Source organism: Strigops habroptila, chromosome Z, assembly GCF_004027225.2.
Source record: "Strigops habroptila isolate Jane chromosome Z, bStrHab1.2.pri, whole genome shotgun sequence".
Taxonomy (NCBI): Eukaryota; Metazoa; Chordata; class Aves; order Psittaciformes; family Psittacidae; genus Strigops; species Strigops habroptila.
The window spans coordinates 67,399,755-67,421,548 of record NC_044302.2 but is presented as its reverse complement, the minus strand read 5'-3'; the positions used below and the strand labels follow the sequence as shown (position 1 = coordinate 67,421,548).

The window sequence follows — 21,794 nt, the reverse complement described above, 5'->3', positions numbered from 1 at the left end:
TACCTTTTCAGCTGACCAGAAAATGTGGTGCTGATAGGTGCACTGAGCTTGCAGGTGTACTGGGGAACATCTATTAATCATACATTATTAGAACAATGGAAAAGTACTGATGTTGATCATATTTGCCAAGGAATGTACTTTTACTTAAGTGTTGCTAGAAAGCAAAAGCGCTGCTTTTATACCAATTAATTTCTAAGAACATTCATAAAATATGTGGAAGTTTACACAGCCTGTTACGTCAAACAAATTTACTGTTGACTGCTATAATATTCAGTCTGCTTTATTTATTTATATTTTAATTCTTTTCAATGTAGAATTCGAATAATGAAGTCACTAAGCAATCAACCACCATTAAGTCACTAAGAAACGAAGTCCAGGAAAAAGAAGAACGGATTCGGGAACTACAAGCAAAGTAAGTTCACTCTTCTATCCATTGTGTTTGGTGCCACCCAGTGGCAGCTGTATAATTGTTAGAACATTAACCATTCCTAAATAGAATTTTAAGAGCATGTTTTATTCTTCTTTTTATTTCAGTCTTGCAGAATATTATGGGTTTTTTTTTTTTTAGAAACTGGAGCAGTATATGCTAAAACTACATTTTGTGTAAACTGATAAGTTATTAGCTAGCTACACTGTCTGTATTGCGATAAGAATACCTTCAATTAAAACTCAGACTCTAGGCCATTTTATCCTTGATGTAAGTCTAAATGAATTCCTCAGCACTGTTAAACACATTCTTTCAAATACATTAATTCATTGCCTAGGGGCTAAGAGTCATGTCAAGGTTCAGATGCTTAAACAAGATTAAACATCCAGTCTTGAATTCATGAAAAGTTCAAAAGGCCAGTTTTATTTGTTTCTATTTGAATTGATTAAGGTTTACTACTTATTTAGATATTCACATGTATTGTTGTGAAGTATGCAACTAAGACTTTTATTCTACCTACTTTACCTGATATAATGCTGATCTTTAATCTTAATTATAATTTTATTACTATATAAACATAAGCTATTACTATATAAACATATGCTATCTATTAATTTCTTGCCTGGGCCAGAGTATAACTCCTTTAACCATTCTATTTATTTTTCTTTTAATTTGTAGAAAGAACGCAGTTTACTTATCTGAAATTAGTTCATATCAAAAATAGAGAACTATTGAAATTGTTAAATTGTGTTCATTTTGTATTTTCTATCTTGAAGTTAAACTGAATTTTTCTACCAAAAGACTGAAATTTAAAATAGAGTTACTGGTTATCATGTTTTCTTTATAAAATAGATACTGTATTTTCAAAAACTGTAAGATATTATCACCAAAATAACATTAATAGTATAAATGTGAAATAGATATAGAAGAAATTTTAAGATGCACTCTTTCTCTCTTTTTTTTTTTAATACGGTGTTAACATGGTATCAAGAATGGTTTATTCCTGAGCATATTAGCATCATGCATTTTGCTTTCATTAAAAAAAGAAGGCTGAATAATTTAAGTATTGTTTATGTTTATATTTAAAATACTAATTTGTATTATAACGGTGGAGGCATAGTATAAGGGAAAATTTTCTAATTGAACAGAAGTTATTTTGTAGTACATAAGAGTTTCATTTTTTGAGAAGTTTCTGAAAAATGGTGATGTTATTTCTAGGTTTTGCAGTTTTTAAGAATTATCTTATTATAGAGATAGAGATTTTCCATTAATTTCTCAGTTGAACGAAAGGAGACTTCCCCCTTTCACTTTTTTTTTTTTAAATAATTCTCTACAATACAGTGTTTAAATGATACCCGCTTGAGACATCAGAGACATTTAATGAATTAAATTTTGTTTGTTCAACAGGCTTTTTGCCTTCATTGATAATAGCTTAACAAGAATGATTATGATTTCAGATCAGACTAGTTAGAGCATATACCACAGCAGAAGGCAAATCACAAATTAATTGGATATTTAGAAATAGATCTATTTAATAAGAGACTTGAAATTGGTTTTAATGGTAGACAATAGGGTAAATTGCAAGAACTGCACCAGATTTTATTAAAAAAAAGATGTTTTGAAACTATAGGAATGATAATTTGTCTACTGCATTTATACTTTTTAGCTGTTGGAAATAGTTGCATGTTAACAACATTTTCTAACAGTGACATGCAGTGTAACTTCTCCCCTTCTAGGATTTCTCGACTGGAGAGGGACCTTAACATGAAAAGGCATTTGATAGAAGACTTAAGGTCTCGCCTAAAAACAAATCAAGAAAACGAGAAAACTTCTAATGAAACATTAGAAAGTCTTGAGAGAAAGGTACTTCTTTCTTGCTATTGATAGTTTTAGGAAAAGCAAAAACTGGTGGATTTGCAGAATTTATTTCAACACGCTATACATGCTAAATCAATATATTGCTTTAAGCAAAGAACATATAGTTATGGGTGGAATTCTCTCTTCTATAATTTGTATATGGTGATAGTTTAGATGGATTCAGCATAATTTAACATGAGCTCTTAAGAGGTATAATTAAATATTAAGGTATTCAGAGCAATGAGTTGCAAGGATATGCTGTAAGGAGTGAGATTTAGTTTTATGCACTGCTAAGTTCATGAAATACAGTAGAACTGAAACAAGGGTGATTTTACATGACATATGCTAATGAAGTCCATGCACGTCTCCTGCCTATAGTAGTTAAATGCTTTAATATGTTGATCTGTTTTCTACTCCAATGTTACGAATGATTTGCAGTTTTTAGTTTAAAGTAATTGTCTGTTCTATAGCAAATTATTTTCTTCTGCAAAATTCTAGGACGATTTCAGCAAAGCTAGGAGAACTTGTATATATTTTGGCATATTTCTATATTACCCAACCAACTTACTGTGCTTTGGCCTTTAAAGCAAAAAAAAAAGAGTATGATATTTGTTTGTCTGTGAGGTTACGCAGCTTAATGACCCCAAAATAGAGATAAACAATTTACTAATTTGCTTTTGGTTTCCTAGAAGGTGGGTTCTTGCTGAATATCACAAGAGCTATCTTTGCTTGCAGTTACATAGCACTTTCAGTTCTAGAGAGAGCTACTGTCTTACCCTCCATGGCAAAGATACAGCGTTAGTAAGAAATCCGTAGCCAGAGAGTGAGAGTGTAAGTAAGCAAGGGAGCTAAAGTAAGAAACGAGATAAATACCTGGGTTTGGCTTCAGACAAAAGATCTAGATGGGAATTACGTACTTTGATGTATTTTAATGCTGTTCTTTGAGTATTTTAAGTGCTGCATTTCTCAGATTCCAGAGAATCAAATTCTATACATTAATTTGATTATTCCACATGGAAAATCAACTTGATAAATTTTACATTATCTTCAGCAGAAGATCAAAGAAATTCCCTGTCACTCAATATTGTCAGGAAAAAATTGTGATTAATACTGTCAGAGCTGAATGATTTTCTAGGAGCATTGGTCTCTTTCATTTTACCCAAAATCAGTGTTTGCATTGTATGGCAGAATGATAATAATTATCTAAAAGACTTTACAGACTATAGACTTGTAGACAGTTGCCATTTTCTCAACTGAGTTTTGACTAATGTTTTTACCTCTGATAGAAAAAATGAGTGGAAGTTGTGGTTTGCTCCTTTTTGCATGCACTGTGACAGCACAATATATATAAACAAACAGCTCGGCACATGAAGAGTTTTTCTTTACACTTAATACAAGTCAAAACTTTATGTAACAGAATTTTATGCAAACTGATCTCTACTGGATCAGCAGTAGAGGTTTGTTAAAGACTCATTTCAGAAAAAGGTCCTTTAATCAAATTATTTATATAACATGTGCAACATAGGTAAGTTTAGTTTTGATTTTCATTTTTGAGTTTTGTATCTTAATAGAAAATTGCTCTTGTCCATTTATTATTTCAGGTAAAGGCACTGGCTGAAGACTGTTTGAACAAAAAAACTTCCATTGACTCGCTGAAACAAAAACTGAATGTAGTTACAAAAGAGAAGTCTCAATATGAGCAGATGTATCACAAGGCTAAAGATGAGTTGGAGAAAAAGGTATATTAGAGTTATGATAGCTCCACTGCAGAAATTTTTCATACCTCACTTTGAAACGAAAAGTTGCAAGGTCATCAGCTTAAACTATTTAAATGCAGAAAGGGGAAAAAAGAGCAGAATAATAGTAATGTGTTTCTCTGATTTGATTGTCACATCACTGAAATTTAGATGCTGAAATGTGAATGTAATGACTGAAAATGAAATATTTTTTTCCTTTGAAATTACATTTTATGTGTTGCAAGTAGAATGTTCTGTGATGTTAACCATCGTGTGGGAAGTTGGTTGGTTTGTTCATTTATTTGTGGTGTACTGTATGTGGATATCAGCTTTTATCATATCATTGCCATTTCTCTATGGGTATATTTCAGGATCACAAGCTTACCAATCTCAAGAGCAAAATGACTGAGACTGAATGTGCCATGACTGAACTTGAGACTACTGCATCTCAACAACTGCATGGCTTGGCTAAAGAGAGCAGACAGGCTTTGGAAACTGTACAGAAGCAGCTGCTGCTCACCAATGACAAAGTAGAACAGTTCATGACATTTGTGAAGGTTTGAGATTTGATTTTCTTTCGAGCGTTCACGTAAATAAAAGTATTCTTGAGTGAAAGCAAAATGTAAAAGATTAAATGAGGGTAATCTTTGGTGCATTCCCTGTTCTGGAACAATTTTTGAAGTTCCTGCAACTCAGGTCTGAAATGATCTAAAGAGGGAGAAAGAGTCAATGGCTCTAGGTATCTTTCCGCTAGACTTCTGAAGACTTCGATAATGTTTATTGGTCATCATGTTGTATATGGCTGCCAGTATACTTGTTCCCAAGAAAAAATGCTTAGTTGTATAGCAATTTACTTTGCAAAAAAAAAAAAATTCCCAACATATTTATGAAAATCATTCATATCTGTTGATTAGCATGAATTAACTCATTTTCCACATTCATGTGCTTTTTTAGTGCATAAATATTAAATAGGGACGCTTCTATATTGCAAAATTGAAAGCAGTTTTAAAAGCAGTACCTCGAATATTATTTCCTTATTTTGGTTAAATACTTAACAATATGTTACAGTGCATCACACAAGAATACTGTGTCTGTGGTTTGTACAGATTGCTTCATCATACTACTTCAGTGTGAAGTTCTGTAAAAAGACTAATCTGTGTTTTGTATATTAATTTTGAAATATATTGTTTTTCTGAAAAATCCATTAGTAACTAAAAATTACAATGCCTATTCAGTATATATCTCTCTTGAATTTAGTATATATCTACTACAGACCTATTTTCAGACAAGGTTCTATCTTACTAACCCATTAACAGATCCACTTCTCTACCGTTCTTAGATTTCTGTTGAGGTGAGGTGCTTTCAGATACATTTGAGCAAGTCATATGGCATCTGAAATAAATAGTAGTGGTATTTTAATGCACTATAAAAAGAAAGTGTATATAGTTATATTTTCATTACTAACTTTCCAGTATGGATTGAAATTTAGTAACTTACATACTTGTGCATTTTACCTTCATTCTGTCATCATCAGATAACAAGTCACTCTACATGGCAGTTTTCAGACCTGGCTTTGGCCTGAAACTGTCCCATTTTCAGTTCAGTTGCAAAATTCACATCCACTTCATTAAAAAAAAGACTGAACAACGTTGAATGCTCTTTAAATCCTGAATTTAAAGAATTTATAAACTAAAATATCTAAGGTGAAAATGATGATTGACTTTCATAAAAAAAAAAGGTGCCTGTTATTTAAAAAATTAATTATTTTGGTTTTTAAGTTTGTGATTAAAATAAAGACTATCTTCTGCTTGCTTTGTTTTGTAACCTTTGGGTAAGTGGTGTAAAACCGAACATTGTGTTCTGTGATTAAGAAGTATCTTGCCTATTATGGAACAAACTGTTATTTTTTCATGGGGGAAAATGTGCTTTCTTCTAAAACAAAATGTTTTCTCTAAGAGGAAAAAAATGAGTGTTCTTTCCACAGCTGCATGCTTATTTTTGGCTAAGTATGGGAAAGCCTGAATTAAGCTAATTTTTTTCTTTTTTCTTATTTTTTTTTTTTAATGAAATACTGATATGCAATTGATGAGAGAGAGGTGCAACTCAGTCTCCATTCAGGCTGCTATTAATTTTGGAATTACTTCATTGAATAAACTACAGTAGCAATTATAGGCTAAAGAGATAGACAAGTGTCATACTATCGATACTTTACATACTTCCAAAATGAAAAAGTTTGTCAAAAACTAGAAGATGAGAAAGTTAAAGATCTTCTATTCTCAAAAGTATTTTAATGAGGAAAATTGCCTATTAGCAACTATTATGATAGTTCATTCAACATTGAATAAGATGACTGCTTGTCTGTTAGTTACCGTGAGTATTGGTCAGCATTTACGTGGTCGTACTGTATGTGAAAAGAACGTTAATTTGTAGTTTCTCTATAAATAATAACATTTGGCTAGTAAGGCTAAATATGTAGTTTCTCCCCTGGATAAAAGAATATACATGCATATTTGAAGAACATTTTTGCTGACTACTGTTCCTCTGCAGAAGGATCTTTTAAAAATAAAGGTGCTGTCTGTAAGTTCCTCAGTAGACTGCTTTGTTTAGTTAGGTAGTAAGTATTTATGGGGAAAAAAAAAGTTCTCTCAAATCAGATTTTATTCACAGTTTAACGCTGTAGAAAATATAGCTGAAAATCTTCTGTCTTTCTGTGGAATTTTGTAGTATATTGAGTAAATCCTGTTAAAATACCTCTTACATATGTGTTGCTATAGCCTGCATAGGAAGACCGAGGCGGCACAGTAAGTAGCAGTGCTCCTTCCTGCACCACTTTTTCCTTTCCTTCCAATTTTTCCTGTCTCATTCTACTCTCTCCTTCTAGGTAGAAGTTAATTTTCCTTGATCTTAGTCTTCACTCAAGTTTCAGTAACTCGAATAAGTTTTTCTGAATAGAGATCAAGTTTAAACTGTCTGTTGCTTAACCTGTTTAATATGTTTGTATGACCATCTTATCTTTGCTTTCTATTCTGATCACTTCACAAGCCTTACTTGTTTTCTGAGTGCAAGTGTAATCTTCTCCTCATTAATCAGTTGAGTGTGGTTACTTTTTCTAGCTGTTCCATGTCTCTCATGACATTATATAGTTCTTTTTTTAACACAGAACAATTAAATCGTTTCAGTGTTGCTAATTAATAGCTACAGCTAATTATAGGACAACAGAGAAACTTCAAAGAAGAGACTGTGGCTCCTTCTGCTTATAGAAGACACTGTTACTTGCCTTTAGAGTTATTGATAAGTCAGAACCACAGGATCTTGAATCCATTTGGATCAACATACTAAGCTGCAAAACCTGGGGGAGAGGTTTCTGATAGAAACCTCTGATACAAAACACTGGATCAAATTAGAGGATATGATGAGTTATTGCTTAAGCACATATTTGTAATGTACAATAAAGCATTGCATTGCTATGGGGAGCCCAGTTTGGGACAATTACACAACTAACTAAAATAGTTTCTAACAGTGGTGGAAGAAATAATTATAGTCAAAAGTTGCTGTATCCAGTATAAGTCATTATTGGACTTGAATAGTGATACAGGGATCAGGTGTTATATCTTAAATTACATTCAGTGGGAACCAACAAGCCACCTAAAATAGGTTGATTCAGAGCAGCTCATTTCTCCAGAGATGCTATGAGGAAGATATAGGCTAGTAGAAAATAAGAATAGAAATTGTGCACTGTAACAGTTTAAATTAAACAAAAAAGCCACATTTCCATAATTAGAGGGTAGCTCCTTAAAAATACCTATTTCAGTTTGTTAAGAGAGTGAACACAGTATTTAGAAATAAAAAGGCAATATAAAGGAAGTGGAAATTTGATTATAGATAATAATGTGAAAATATGAGCAGCAATAGACTATAGAGGATGGAGAAGAGGCTAAAGAAATCCAGAGGAAATCTGTGGATAGCAAGGCCAAGAACAATAGTAAAGGGGCAGGATTAGAAAATGTGCTAGCAATAAGATACCTATTGCAGGGTGGATACAACCTATTATTAGATAAAACAAATCTGTTACTACATTAAGATAGAGGTCTTGTATGAATATTTCTGGTTTGTATCTGGAAGGAAGTAGGCTCATGTTATATGAAGATAATGAAACATCCCCAGTCTAATAGTAGCTAATGGACAATTTTATGCAATTTCTAGAAAGAAGTCACATTTTTACATTGAGAACTTTTATAGCTTACAACTTTATAAGACAGGTTAAGGAATTTTTATCTTGCTGATCCTCATTTTCAGTAAGTATTCAAAGTGAGTGCATATATACTACAACACTGCCATGAGTCTAAAAGAGTGATAATACTGAGTTGATATTTGGAAAAGGCAGTCAGGATAGGTATTTTTAGGTCAGTTTTTCTAACCTCATTTCTGACTAAAATAATGAAAATCTGATAAGAAATTAAATTATTAAACTATTGTGGGATTACAATTATACTTCTTAGAATGGCTTTATGGAGAATAAGTTGCATTAAATAAATCTGATTTTTTTTCTGGAAGCCAGTACAAGTCAGCTGGTAAAGGTTACTGTTAATTTTAATAGACTGTTTTTTAAGATGTCTGACCTATCACTGAGACGTTCAGGTAAAAAAATGGAGGCTATGCAATATCAATAATATGTTAAATGGATCAAAAATGGCCCATGCAATTGATCTGTAAAGTAATTACTGAAATTTAGGTGTTTCTAAAGTTCTGTAAAGATCAGAACTGAACTTGGTTATTAAACATTTTCAGAGAATTAGCATCTATGAAGACTGATAAATAATAATGAAGCTAAGGCTATAAGTATAATGTAAGCTAGGCCAAATAAGACATTTTTATTACAGAAGAACACAAATTACCTGTAAGAGGGACCAGGTGGCTCTGAGAGTGTTTCAGACGCCTTTTGTACAGCTGCTTGTTTCTACCCCATCCATCTTCCAACAGCACCATAAATTCTCTTTGAACCATTCATCCAATTTCTATAGTGCACCATTGGTCAGTATTTTATATAACATGTATTACACTATCGGATCCTCAGGTAGATCTTGCCAGTTATGTGCAGCACAGCAACCAGAGCAAAATGTTCTTTGTTGTACAGTTTGTAGTACCTGTGACAACACATACAGAAAACGGCCACTGCATAAACTTAAAAAAATGCTATTAGACTACTTAACTGGATGTCTACCGAAAATAAGGTAGAACATAATAGTTTGCTATGAAACTGTCCAAAATCCTGCATAATTATGCAGGAATTCTATTTTCCTGCATTACTGTATTTGGTGGGGCTTGGGGGGTTATGTATTAGCTCACCTAGACTTTGACCACATATTGCTGTTACGGATCCTTGTAAGCTCAGACCTCAGTAGTGTTGTCTGTCCCGTTCAACTTGCACATCAGCAAAACTAATTTTTATAAGTTAGTCTGCAGTGATGGCATCTGCACTAGCATGAAAATATTGGAAGTTTTCTGACCTTGAGGATGATATTTTGAAGTTTTGATAAGGCACCTATATTCAACTGCGGCTGCAATAAATAGGTGATGGCGGCTAGATGCTTCAAAGTCAGCTAAGTGCATTTCTCACTTCCATAATGCCTTTGTGATTTGGGACTTACGTGCCCTCCACAGAGGATACCCACTGAAACACAGTTCACATCTGGTCTGTTCTGGCATTGTTCTTGATAGGTCTCCAGTATAACCATCTGATAGAGTTGACTGCCAAAATCAAGACCCATGGCAGTTTACTTGGCAAGCATAGTGGATCTGCCTGGGGATCTAACACTCTCTCTCTAAAGACATCTGCCCTCATTTCTGCTGCTCAGAGCAGGGCTTAAGCTAGGTGCATTTCCCCATTGCTCTGTTGTTTGATATACAGGTACGTGCAGCCACACGTCAGAGGCCTTTTTTCACCTCTGCTTGGTTGAGTGAAGTTCTGCCAGCTATTTGTCATTCAGTCAGCTTACCTTATATCCCAATATATGTCAGTCACTCTTACCTTTCTGCAGTTTATCTTGAATTCTCCCATCAGTTGTGCCATGACATATTTTCTCACTGCTATCTTGGGCTGTAGTTTAATATGCAGTTTAAGGTAAGTTAACACTTCTGTTAAAAAGTTCCACCTCTGAGTGACTCTCACTGCTCATTTTTGCCAATATGAAACTTGCTCACTCCTCCATTTGTGAAATGTTGTCATAAACATTATATGGGTCAATTGTGAGCTAGCTCATGAAAATGCATGTTAACCGTTTGAAAACCCAGAGCACCAGCTTTTGTGTACCACAGAGGGTCAGAGCAGGGACAGGTTTACATGGTTGCAGGGTAGAGGTGCTGGGACTGCCCTTTAGTGGCAGTGCTAATTGAAAATGTCACATAAAACTTCTTCCTGTTACAAAGAATAAGTCTAATTAACTCACCACTTCCATGTTAAAGAATTCCTGTCATTTGGCAATTTCTTGTTATTTACCATTGTTGTCGTCTTCTCTTGAATGTTCTGTGTTGGGAAAGATAGAGCATTGCCAAGAAACATGTTCTTCTCAGAATGACCATATGCAGATGACATCCTATTTGCCCTGTATCTCAAAATAAATGGGGGGATGAGGGAGAGGGGAAGAGAGATAATTAGTAGTTGGGTTGGGAGGCTCAAATATCTGGGAAGTATTCTGTTGGTTTTTATCTGCTCCTTTCCAACAAGAACAACACAAATATACTGCTACTGCCTGTACCTCCTGCTACAAAGTCAGTTCTTTTGACAGAAGTATATCCTTGCAGGGACTCTCAGAATTCTCCAGTTAGCGTGAGATGTAAGAAACATTCTTCATAGGTTTTTTCCATTGGTGAATGTATTCTCAAGCCCTGTGGATTTAGTTTTCTTGGCAGTACTACTGCTCCAACTTCTTCCTGGCTCAGGGTGTGCAGAACATGCTTTTTGTAAGAGTACCCAGATCAGGAGGAGGATGGTATTTGAATAATCATTCATCTAAGAATGCTAAGCATAAGAAGTAATTGTAAAATTTTATAATTGGCAAAATTATATTTAGGAAGTTTACACAATTGTATATGAACAAAGCCGATTTGGAAGTATTGTTTGATCAAACAAAGGTTTCTTCAGTGGGTTACTGGGACATTTTGCAAATGACAGCAGATAGTATCATTTACGTAGGTCAGCACTGTCAGTTTTGATTTGAAAGTGGACATGTTTAATATTACATCAAGTTGCTAGAAGATGTTGCCAATTGGGAACACTTATAAGCTAAAAGATATTTCATTTATTACACTCCAAACTGCCAACACTCTACCTAGAAAAGAATACCCAGAGTGATTATTTCGTAATGTATTGAGTAGATGACGAGTCTGCCAATCTGTGTTCAGTCAGAATCAACATAATATTTAGTTACAGGGATGTGTTCCAGTCTGATGAGAATCCATATTCTTATCTGCAGAATACACACCTTTAAGAGAACGTGTTCTATACGCAAAGCAAAATTTGTGTAACTAACTGAAAGAAACTCGCCATTAAAAAAATCAGGCATTTATTGCTCCTTTTTTGCTATGCATGCTGCTTTAGGAAAAAAGAAGAAACACAGCTTTTATTATGAAATACCAACCTTTCTTGGTTCTGAGAAGAAATTGGTGATAAATTAAGATAATCTCCATCAGGATTACTCTGCATCTGGGATTTAGGCAAATTGAATCAGGGGCCTGAATAGTGACAGTGAATATCTATTACACTGTAAACAGAATAATAGGCCCTGTGAATTTTAATGAATGAAGTGAATGGCTGAACTCCTGTAGTTTACAGAAGGCATATGATTAGTGATGCATACAGCATGCCACAAACAGCATATAATGTAGACATCTTAATGGATAAAATCTTGATTGCTAAAAATAAAGAATAAATAGAAAGATTCGAAAAGCTTTTCCTTACTCTTCTTTTTCTTTGCTTTTTAGGCTTAGAAGGATAGCACTTCACTTTGGGTTTTGACTGTGATAAGTAAAGACAATAACAGATATAGCTTAAAATATGATGATTTATCTTATTATATCCCACTCTGTATCAAGAGTTCAGTGGAATTGATTTAAATGATTCAACCCATGTAACCAAATTGCAAGGTATGTCACGTTTCTGTAGCTGTGCATATATGTCTCATGCAAAGCGTAGATGCATGTCTGACACAGATGATTTTGTTGATATTAGTCCTGCTTTCATTTTTCTTACAGTGCCTGTGAACTATAGAAGACATAGACCATTATTCTGTAATAGTAGATACTGTGTGAACAAATCCAACAAACTTGAGCTGAACAGGAAACTATTTTCACCAGCTTGCAAATAACTTCCTTTTCTGCTTCAGGGAAAAAAAATAAATTAAGTTTTCCAGAGAATGAGACTACAGCAGGCTCAGCTGGGAGCTACTTGGAGACTCTGCAATGCAGTGTATAGATCCACCTGTGATTCCTTTAAATGGCTTGGAGACACTGCTTTCTAAAACTGACACTCAGCCCTGTGCATAATCTGGAGATAGTTAGAAAGATGCTTTGTTTAAAGATAATGGCCGGTTAGGTGTCTACAAGACAGAAACGGTGTTGACCGGAAAAAGGGATAACTGGAAGACTTGAGGCATGGACACTTTAGTACAAAGTATATAGGGAAGGCTCAGGGCATGAAGTGATTGGAAAACTTTTTGGCAAAATCACAGCAAAAGTAGCAAAACTTGTATAAGAGGCTAAATGTCTCCTGTAATGATTTATTTAAGAGTTCGTGTAGAAGTAATGTTTTAATGTATGTTGATCAGATTATTAGGAAAGCAGGCTGAAGCAGGAACAACAGAAAGCACCCATATACAAAGCCTTGTGAAGTCTCCATGGTAATTTAGAAAGGTGGGAGTTGAGGGGATTTCCCAATGCACATGCTGAAAGAGCTACCGAGAAGTGGAATCTGGGAGGGTGGAATCCTAAAAAACAACAAGCAACAGTATTTTAGGAAAACAGAGTTGATAAGATTTATGTATTTTTTTTAAATATTATAAGCAATGCCAGAGTGGACCTCTTAAATTAGGTTTTAAAGATGTTTGTTTCAGCAGTGCAGTAGTCTCACACATGGCATCTGGTTTATACTTTTTATGCTTTTTTATACTTTGTGCGTGTTTCTGCAGAAAGCTAGCATAAGCTCAGACACTGAACTGAATATCAGGAAATCTTGCTGCTCTTCACATCTTGGTCACTGACCTGCTGTGTGACCTTTGGAGTGTTGCTTCACCTCAGTGTTTCTTGGTCTGCCTTGAACATTCTTTGTTTGCCATGTCCAGTATAACTGTGCTGACTCTGTCTGCCCTAACGGCTCAGATAATAAACTCTATGAGAATCCAGGCATCTCTTGCTATTTGTGTGTGAAGCTCTAATCTCAAGTCAGTGATTGGTTTTTTTCTTTTCTCTCTGTATAAATAACTGTAATATATGGTGTTTTAAAGGAATGATGCTGGTTTGCTAGCACCTGTGTAAATCAGAGGTAATTCTGTTGAAACCAAAGAATTTACAGCAGGGAAAAAAATTATGTAAATGAGGTAGGACTTAAATGCTGAAGTAAATAGGACTTTAAATTATTATTATTGCCTATTTCACATAAATATAATTTTAGAAACCAATATATTTTGACAGAAATATTCTGCCTGTCATCCCACACACATTATACATGTTTCAACTCATTCTCTGCTATAAAGAAAACTATTCTTTTTTCCCTGTTATAGGTCACAAAACATGGTACTGTGTTGAAAATTTAGCAACAGTACAATGAAAACTTGGCATGTTTGTTGATACTTAAAAAAAAAAGCATCAGTCTGAAAACAGTTTGGTCTACAACTGAAGTTTCTAACAGTATTAAACTTAATGTAAAGGAGAGATTAGGTATCTGTAAAGCTATATTATTTAAAACCAAATGTCCCTCATATCAGTAAGTATATGCTATATGTTCTATAAATGAGATGTCCAGGTGATGCAATATGAGTGGCTTCATTCTACTTAAACTCATGCTAAACACGTGAATGCTGTGAAAAGAAGCAGATTTTTAAGACAAGATTTCAGGCATAAATGAAACTGCAATAGCTAAACAGTTACCAAGAAAGGATTATAAAAGAGAAAGAGTAAAAGCTGACCAGTAAAACAATCCCCCTCCCCCCCAAATTTTGAATCACAAAGAGTATTTTAAAACAGTTACACTCTTAAGTATACATTGTGTACTTATCTACAGAAATATGAACTACACTATAATTGGCCAGAATAAGTCAGTTGCTGCATCTTTGTTTAAATATGGTTGGTTTTGAAAACAGTCTAAATCTAAAAACTGGCCACAACTTATGTCACTTTTCTACTAATTTGTAAAGAAATTGAACCATCTTTTAGAACATAGCACAATGTATTTAATTTCCTTTTCTTGTAAATGCCAAATACAGGTTGAAATATTTTTAATATTCTTCCCTGTGGTTTTCCATACTTGGAGCTGGTTAAGAAAATGCAGTCAAAAGAACATTCTCAATTTTGTACTTGAAAATAAATGCTAATAAAGATATCATTTCTTTTCAATGGTTTCGAATCAAGAAGGAATAGTATTTTGGTAGAGGATGTAGGATGAGATTGGTAGCAAAGATATTTTGGAGAAATGTGGAGAAATGCAATATTTAAACAGTTGCCAGCCAGTGAAGACTTCCTCCAGTGCTCTAATAGCAGGCAAGCAGGAATAACACAACTTAAGCCAGCATAGTTGAACAAATTCAAATCTTACCCATGATAGGAATTAGATTATAAAATTATATGCAGTTTTTCATTTCTGTCATTGTACTTTAATATGCCTCTTCCTTATTGCATTTTAACTGGGTTTGGGATCTGCAGTTGTAAATGCCAGGAAGCTGAGTTTTGTGTTCAAATATGAAATCCTGAGGCCCCTTTTATACCCTGTGACTCAAGCAGTCGAGTCAATAATCATGGAAGTATTTAAAAGACATATATGTGGCACTTAGGAACATGGTTTAATGGTGGACTTGACAATTAATGGTTGGACTTGATGATCTTAAAAGTCTTTTCTCACCTAAATGATTCTGTTATTCTGTATATGTTCACTGTGTGACATTGGTAAACTAATGTTACTATCACTTTTTTTAGTATTTGCCAATAGCATTCTTGGTTGGTACTGAATACTGAAATTGGCAGAGGAAGATAAGACTGGTCTATATCACCTCTACACCTTTACACTCTTCTTTCAGGGCATCTGCTAGCATCTCTGAAATAAGACGTGATCTCTAGGGACTGTAAGAATTAAGTTAACCTCCTGAGGCTAACTCATTCCCATGGGTCAAAATGCTACATGTTACAGCCCTTGGCCAGACAAATCTATTGCAGTGGTCTGTCTTGTCTTTATTTCTTGTCTACACTCTTGTCCTGTTTCTGGTAGAAAAAAAGGTATGCCTAGGAGGTGTATATTTTCAAGTGAAGGAGCTAGCTGAGGTAACTTAAATAGCATATCAATATACATATTAAATTAAATTACTATAGAATTTTTTCCCTTTTCTCTGACATGCAGCATTCATGCTGTGAGCTCAGTTTAAACCTTATTGCTGAGAATATTTTAAGAGTCATTTTTAGAGAGACAGTAAGGACCAAGTAACTGTACTTTCATTGAAGAAACTTGAATGCTTGTTTCAGCTGCTGAAACAGAGCATGAAATCATCTCTTTGTGTGACACTGTCCATTCATTCTAGTTTGTGTTGATTGTGAGTTGAGGTGGTAATGTTTTCTCAGCCTTTTATAGCACTAGAATCTGCTCTAACCATAGGCCAGCAATAATTGTTCTACAACAAAAGTAGAGAAGTTCTTTAAACTCAGCATTTGGTTCTGTAAAATTCAGATCTTGTTTCCCACAGACAGCTGCAACATCTTCACAATACTTTTGTTTCTTTAGGAAACTAACTTGTTTCAGAAAAGATCTTCCATTTCATTTTTGGTGTAATGCTCTGGGTCACATCCTTACAGCATCCCAATCTACAAAACAAGTGAGTTTCTAAGAACACATTACTTGTATCTTAAGACACTTTTATATTGAACTACACACAAAATATTATGTGTAGAATTATTCTGAATATTATACTGTTTGATATATTTGTGATTGGTCGACCCTGGCCAGCAGTTAAACACCACATAGTTGCTCGCTTTATGGTCCCAGTGAGACTGGGGAGAGACTAGTAAGAGCAAAAGTGAGAAAATTCAGATTATTAAGTGAAAGGAAAGAGAGAGGAAAAAATACAAGGGAGGTAGGCCAATGTCCAGCCAGTCTCTGAGCAGTGGCTACCTGCCAGACCAATCTCCCACTCCCCCTCAGTTTTTATTGTTGAGCAAGATGCTATATGAAATGTCTCTTTGGTCAGTTCAGGTCATCTGTACCAGGTTTGTCCCCTGTATGCTTCTTGTGCACCCCAGCCTACTAGCTGAGGGGACGCGGTGGGAAACAGAGAAGGCCTTGGTGCTGCGCAAACACTGCTCAGCAATAGCTGGTTAGTTAATAGTTCAGTTACCAACACTGGTTTAGTCACAAATCCAAAACACTGCACCATAGGAGTTTGCTAGAATACAATTAGCTCCATCCCAGCCAGGCCCAGCCCAACCTTATTACTATTGCACAAGCACAGGAAAGCTTGAAATTTTCCATAAGTAATGTGAGCCATGGCTTTTGCCATGAGATCTGCATGATTGCAAAACTGAAATCTAGCTATACATAGCTAGAGTGCTAGTATAAGACTCTGGTTTGTCTTGGAGTCAGTAAGTTTTACTATAAAACATACAATAACAATAGAGTGTGTAAATTAACATGGTAATTATGAGAATAATTTAGGCATTGGCTTGATCATAATGCATTACTTGGGGCCAGTGATCAATTTGTGTCAATTCCAGGATCAACCAGTGTCAGAGTTTTTGGGGAAGTAAAGACCTTACAAATAGTGTGTTGTCAGGGTCTGTCTGTTACCACAGCTTTTTTGAGTGTTTAATTAAATATGATCTTTTAAATAAAATAAGACCTTTGTCTTTATACATCTCAAAACTGGCAGAAGATATAGTTCTAAAAAGTGATTTTGTACTGAGGCCAAAACTGAAAACTGTTACCTTAAGAATTAATATTTTGGGTTGTGAAAAAAAAAGTAAAAAGGCTTATAAGGGAGTTATTTTAGCACTTATGCAATCCAGTAGGTGTAATATATGCTATATAACCATGTGGAGTTGGTAAATGATGCAGCAAATGCTACTAATTAAAAAAAGCTGGGTACTTTCAGCTCATATTGTTAGAATTCTAAGAGTATTTTTTTTCTAGTCAGACCAGTAACAATTGCACTGGTCTGGCAGGATGTGTTGTAGATTTGTTTCAGGAATTAATGAGGTATTCCTATTCTAGTTGGCTGGTAGCAGCTAAGTGTGTCCCACAGGAACAATTCTGAGGGTAACATCTAAGTTGGGAAAATGGCTTTACTAACAAAATATCCCCTAGATTTGACACCAAAGAAAAACAAAGATAACAGATCAAATCCTAGTATTACTAGTACTAATAAAGGCATTGTTATCATACATCAATATCATACTGAAGTCATATTCTGCATTGATTTCATTGCAGGCAGTTTGTATCCCTAAGTATACATATGTAAGTTTAAAAACAAGTGATTCTGAAATACATAGTGGGAAGTGGTTTAGTGTAAAATCCTACGCTTAAGTCCAGAATGTATTGGATCAATTTCTTAATCAAAGAATGATATAATACTGGCTTCAGTACACTCACCAACAAAACCTTTGCTGGTTAACTCCTAGGATTATGTCATTTTCAGTGTGGAAATGGTTCTGTCTAACTCAGTTAAAGATCTTGTGGCTTTGACATGGAATATATCTTCAGTTAAAGATGAACGGATATGTAAATTAAATCACTAATAAGTAAAAAACGTAGCACATGAATACATTAGCATATGACAAATGATGATATAGCAACAGAAAAAAGCAACTTAAAATTGCAGGGAGGCTATAGTTTAGAGGCACTTATCCAGTGAAAAATGTATATAAAAAAATTATTACAACTTAATAATGTGAAGAAGGCCACTTCAAAAATAGCTGGTCTCCGAGCCCAATTTGAAAGTCCATATACTATATGGTGTTTATTTTACATATGCTTTAGTGTATTGGAACTGCTAAGGGAAAAAAGGAATTGAGGTGCAAGTCCTCAAGTGTAGGCTTGCATATAAAAATCTGCTGGTCGTCATTTTCTCCTTCCTTGATTGTTATTTAAACTTCCTTTTAATTTTCTTTTTCATTTTTCCTTTTTATGGTTTTTTTTTGTTTTTTGGGGTTTTTGTTTGTTTTTTTTTCCCCACTGCTGCTATAGATTCTTCAGGGTCTTTCTGGTACCTTCCTTTCTGGGACTCTGAACTAAAAGACAAGCCTAAAATACTACAGTGGAGTTGCAGTTTCTGGGTTCCACCATTGCTGTTGCTATCAGCTTGCTTACTTCTCACGTATTATTTTTGGAGTTTGGATACACCAATAAAATTTATCTAATAATATGACTATTTTCTGGCGATGTTTGTATGTTGTCCAAGACATTCAAGTGAACATTGAACTTTTTTTATTATCATGCTTTTTGTTTGTCTGTGCTCGGCTATTTATCATTATTTGTAGTGTTTCCATATAGCTTTGCAGTTAATTTCCTCGATATTTTACTCCTTTAATTTACATTTCCTCTTTGCACCAGAATACACATGTGCATCTTTTAGCCTAATCACCTATGGCTGAGTGAGGTCTCCTTACTTTTAAAATTTGGGAAGCTCATTCAATTTGCTAGAAAAAGTACAGTTGAACTTATTTTTACATTGTCAAATACATCATTTAGGTGTTGCAGGAGCAAATTTACTGTCGGAATGTTTCAGATGCTACTAAAACGTGATTTATTTTTTTTCATAGTCTGTGCTTTTCTGCTGGGGCTCTTTCCACAGTCTTTCCGTGAGCTTGGTCCAAGTTGCCCTAGCTCCCTGCCTATAACATTTCAAGTTTATTCATTCCTCTCAGCTCTCTATTTGCAGACAGATCTATGTACAAGATACTTTGTTGGAGATACCGTGGATGGAGGTACCCACATTTGAATCACAAAATGGGACAAATTTCATCGTACCTCCTCTCCCCAAATTTGTGGTAGGGTAATTTTGGTTTTAATAATTACATTTTAGCTAAATACAGAAAAATGGTATGCTGGAATGTGGCAGAAAAATAAACAAATCTTGGAACTGGATTAATCTGTTGTGCTTTCTTTGAAATATATCAGCAAATGCTCTCTAATGACTGCATTTTGAATACACAAGGGGCTGTAGAGTACTTTACTCCAAATGCCAATAAACAAACTTCATAATTCTGCAGTCAGTTTCTATGAGATGAAGGCATTCTGCAAAAAGGAATTTTCAGGAGTTAATCAGCTACTGGTGAGAGATAGTTTAATAAGATAAGCCCCACAAATGACAATTAAAATACAACCTTATTCTCTCATTTGAAACTAAGCCAAGGTGTCTGTGCTGGCAATCACAGTTCTGCTTGAGTCATGGAAGTTGAATATGCTAGGAGGATCTTCTGACAGTGACTTATGGCTTTTTTCTCTCAGCCAACAACTATCTGCTAAGAGGATCCTTGCAAACAGATTGCCTGGCCTGGATAGGCTTTCTGTGTGGGCCCACTGCATAGAGAATATTCCATGAGACTATAACCCTTCCTATGCAAGCCTTGAATAATGATACAGTCGACTTGTGTGCTCCAAGGGTATGCTGCTTATCAACAGTGAATAGCCACTACTGTGATGATCTAAGTTGTAGAAATTTTATCAGGAAGAACTGGTAGCTAGGATAGTTTTTAATTACTCTGTCGTGGTGGGAACTGAAATTTCAGGTTTTGAATAAAGAGGTATACTGATATTCCTTCATGCAGTGAAGTATGAGTAAGCTTTAAAAAGACCTCTGTTTGACCACAGTCAAGTCTGACACTTCTGTTGTTATTACAAGAACATTTCTGGTAGATGGGTCAAGAAAGGATTTTTGATTGATTCCACAGAAGTTGCTTTGTCTTACTACTGATGGCATGATGAATATGGTTTTTTTTGCTAAAGAAATAAAACCAAATTTACCTATATTTAAGAACATTTTCTATTTTAATGTATTCACATTTTATATGCTAAATACCATGTTCTTTAATATTACAACATGTATCCTATTAAACCAATAATACAGAATGAAGATAACTCCCATCTAAAGGAGCTTAATCTGAATGCTACTGGTTTTTCAATAGTGTTTGCACTTTAAGAAAAATTGCAACGGAGTATTTTTTGCTTGCATCTTCTAGGCTCTAACCAGAGAGCTACAGCACAGCGTACAAGAGCTGAGAACAAAAATCAAACAGGCAAAAAAAACGGGAGAAGTGAAAGTGTGCAAAAAGGGTCTTTTCCAGGAGTCTGTTCAGTTGGCAGCGTCTATTCTTAATGTTTCAACAACTGATCTTGAGGAGATATTAGAAGTAGAAGATGATGAGGTAAGTTACTTTAAGGACTTTTCAGTGAAAAAGGTCTAGATCAGAAGATGCTGCATATTTCCATTCTTGAGGAAAAGGATTTCCAGGTATAGACTAGAATTTCATTTTGCAGCATTCAGCATGGGGAAAAAACAAACAAACAAACAAAACAGAACAATTGGGTCTAAATAAAGAGGTCAGGTTAGAGACTCATAAAGTGGTGAGACTTTGGGCATGCATAATAAAATATAAATACAGTGTTTTGAGCATGTAGTTGTAGAGACATTATTTGGAAGTGTCTTGCTGTGCCAGATTGATTCTGTTGATGCTTCCTTTCTTGAATTGTTATACCTATTAAAGGTATATATTATATTAAAGGTATATATAAAGGTATATATTTCTAGTAGACAGGTGGTTTCTGGGGGAATCCATTGCCTTTTTTTGTTGATTCTATCATACACTTCACTATGAAATACTTGGTAGTGTTTCATCAAATCACCCTCTATTAAACAGATATGGGAATAGGATTTCGTATCTAGACTTATTTAGGACTGATCAAATAATACATGAAAAAGCCTGGATGCTTATTTTAGTAGGAGTGTCTAGGATCTAACCATTATTGGAGTGTAACAGTACTCTGGTAATAACTCAGGTTTAGCTTTATTGGAGCTTTATATTAAAGATGTCACAAAAGAGAGTTTTCATGTTGGTTAAATAAAGGTGCAGTGCATATGCATGCACTGATATGGATTACATTCATGAATACAAATAAAATGGACCAATCCTCACCCTTTTTATACATCTGTAACTTTTATACACCCCTGTAAAGTGATTTACTTTGATAGAATTGTTCCATGCATACCTCATTCTCAAAGTAATTTCTACATCCTGTACCTTTTGTACACTAGTCACTATTGTGACTGGTGTTGTATAGTGTATAGTGTTGTAGTAACTATTGTGAATATATGTGTAGAACACACAAACATACTTACCTATAAATAGAAAACAAATTTTAACTACAGGTTATGAATTTACACTATACGAATTTTATATACATATTCCACTCAGGAACCTTTACGTTGAACTTGCAAAATTTACACATAGATCACATATGCACCTAATGCACCTGTGAAAAGAACATCATGCATGTTTCTAGGGACATGCACAGACAAGGATAGGTTTAT

General features: G+C 34.6%; 1 protein-coding gene across 2 annotated transcripts in view; it reads left to right on the top strand.

Moving 5' to 3' along the window:
* The window catches only part of CNTLN (centlein), a 196,153-nt gene that overhangs the window by 165,646 nt on the left and 8,713 nt on the right, over positions 1–21,794 (top strand). For both annotated transcript variants that reach the window (XM_030512317.1, XM_030512316.1), the window contains 5 exons: positions 315–412; positions 2,164–2,290; positions 3,886–4,023; positions 4,392–4,577; positions 20,446–20,631. In XM_030512317.1, coding sequence (XP_030368177.1) covers positions 315–412; positions 2,164–2,290; positions 3,886–4,023; positions 4,392–4,577; positions 20,446–20,631 — 735 coding nt within the window. The remainder of the gene's footprint in view (positions 1–314; positions 413–2,163; positions 2,291–3,885; positions 4,024–4,391; positions 4,578–20,445; positions 20,632–21,794) is intronic.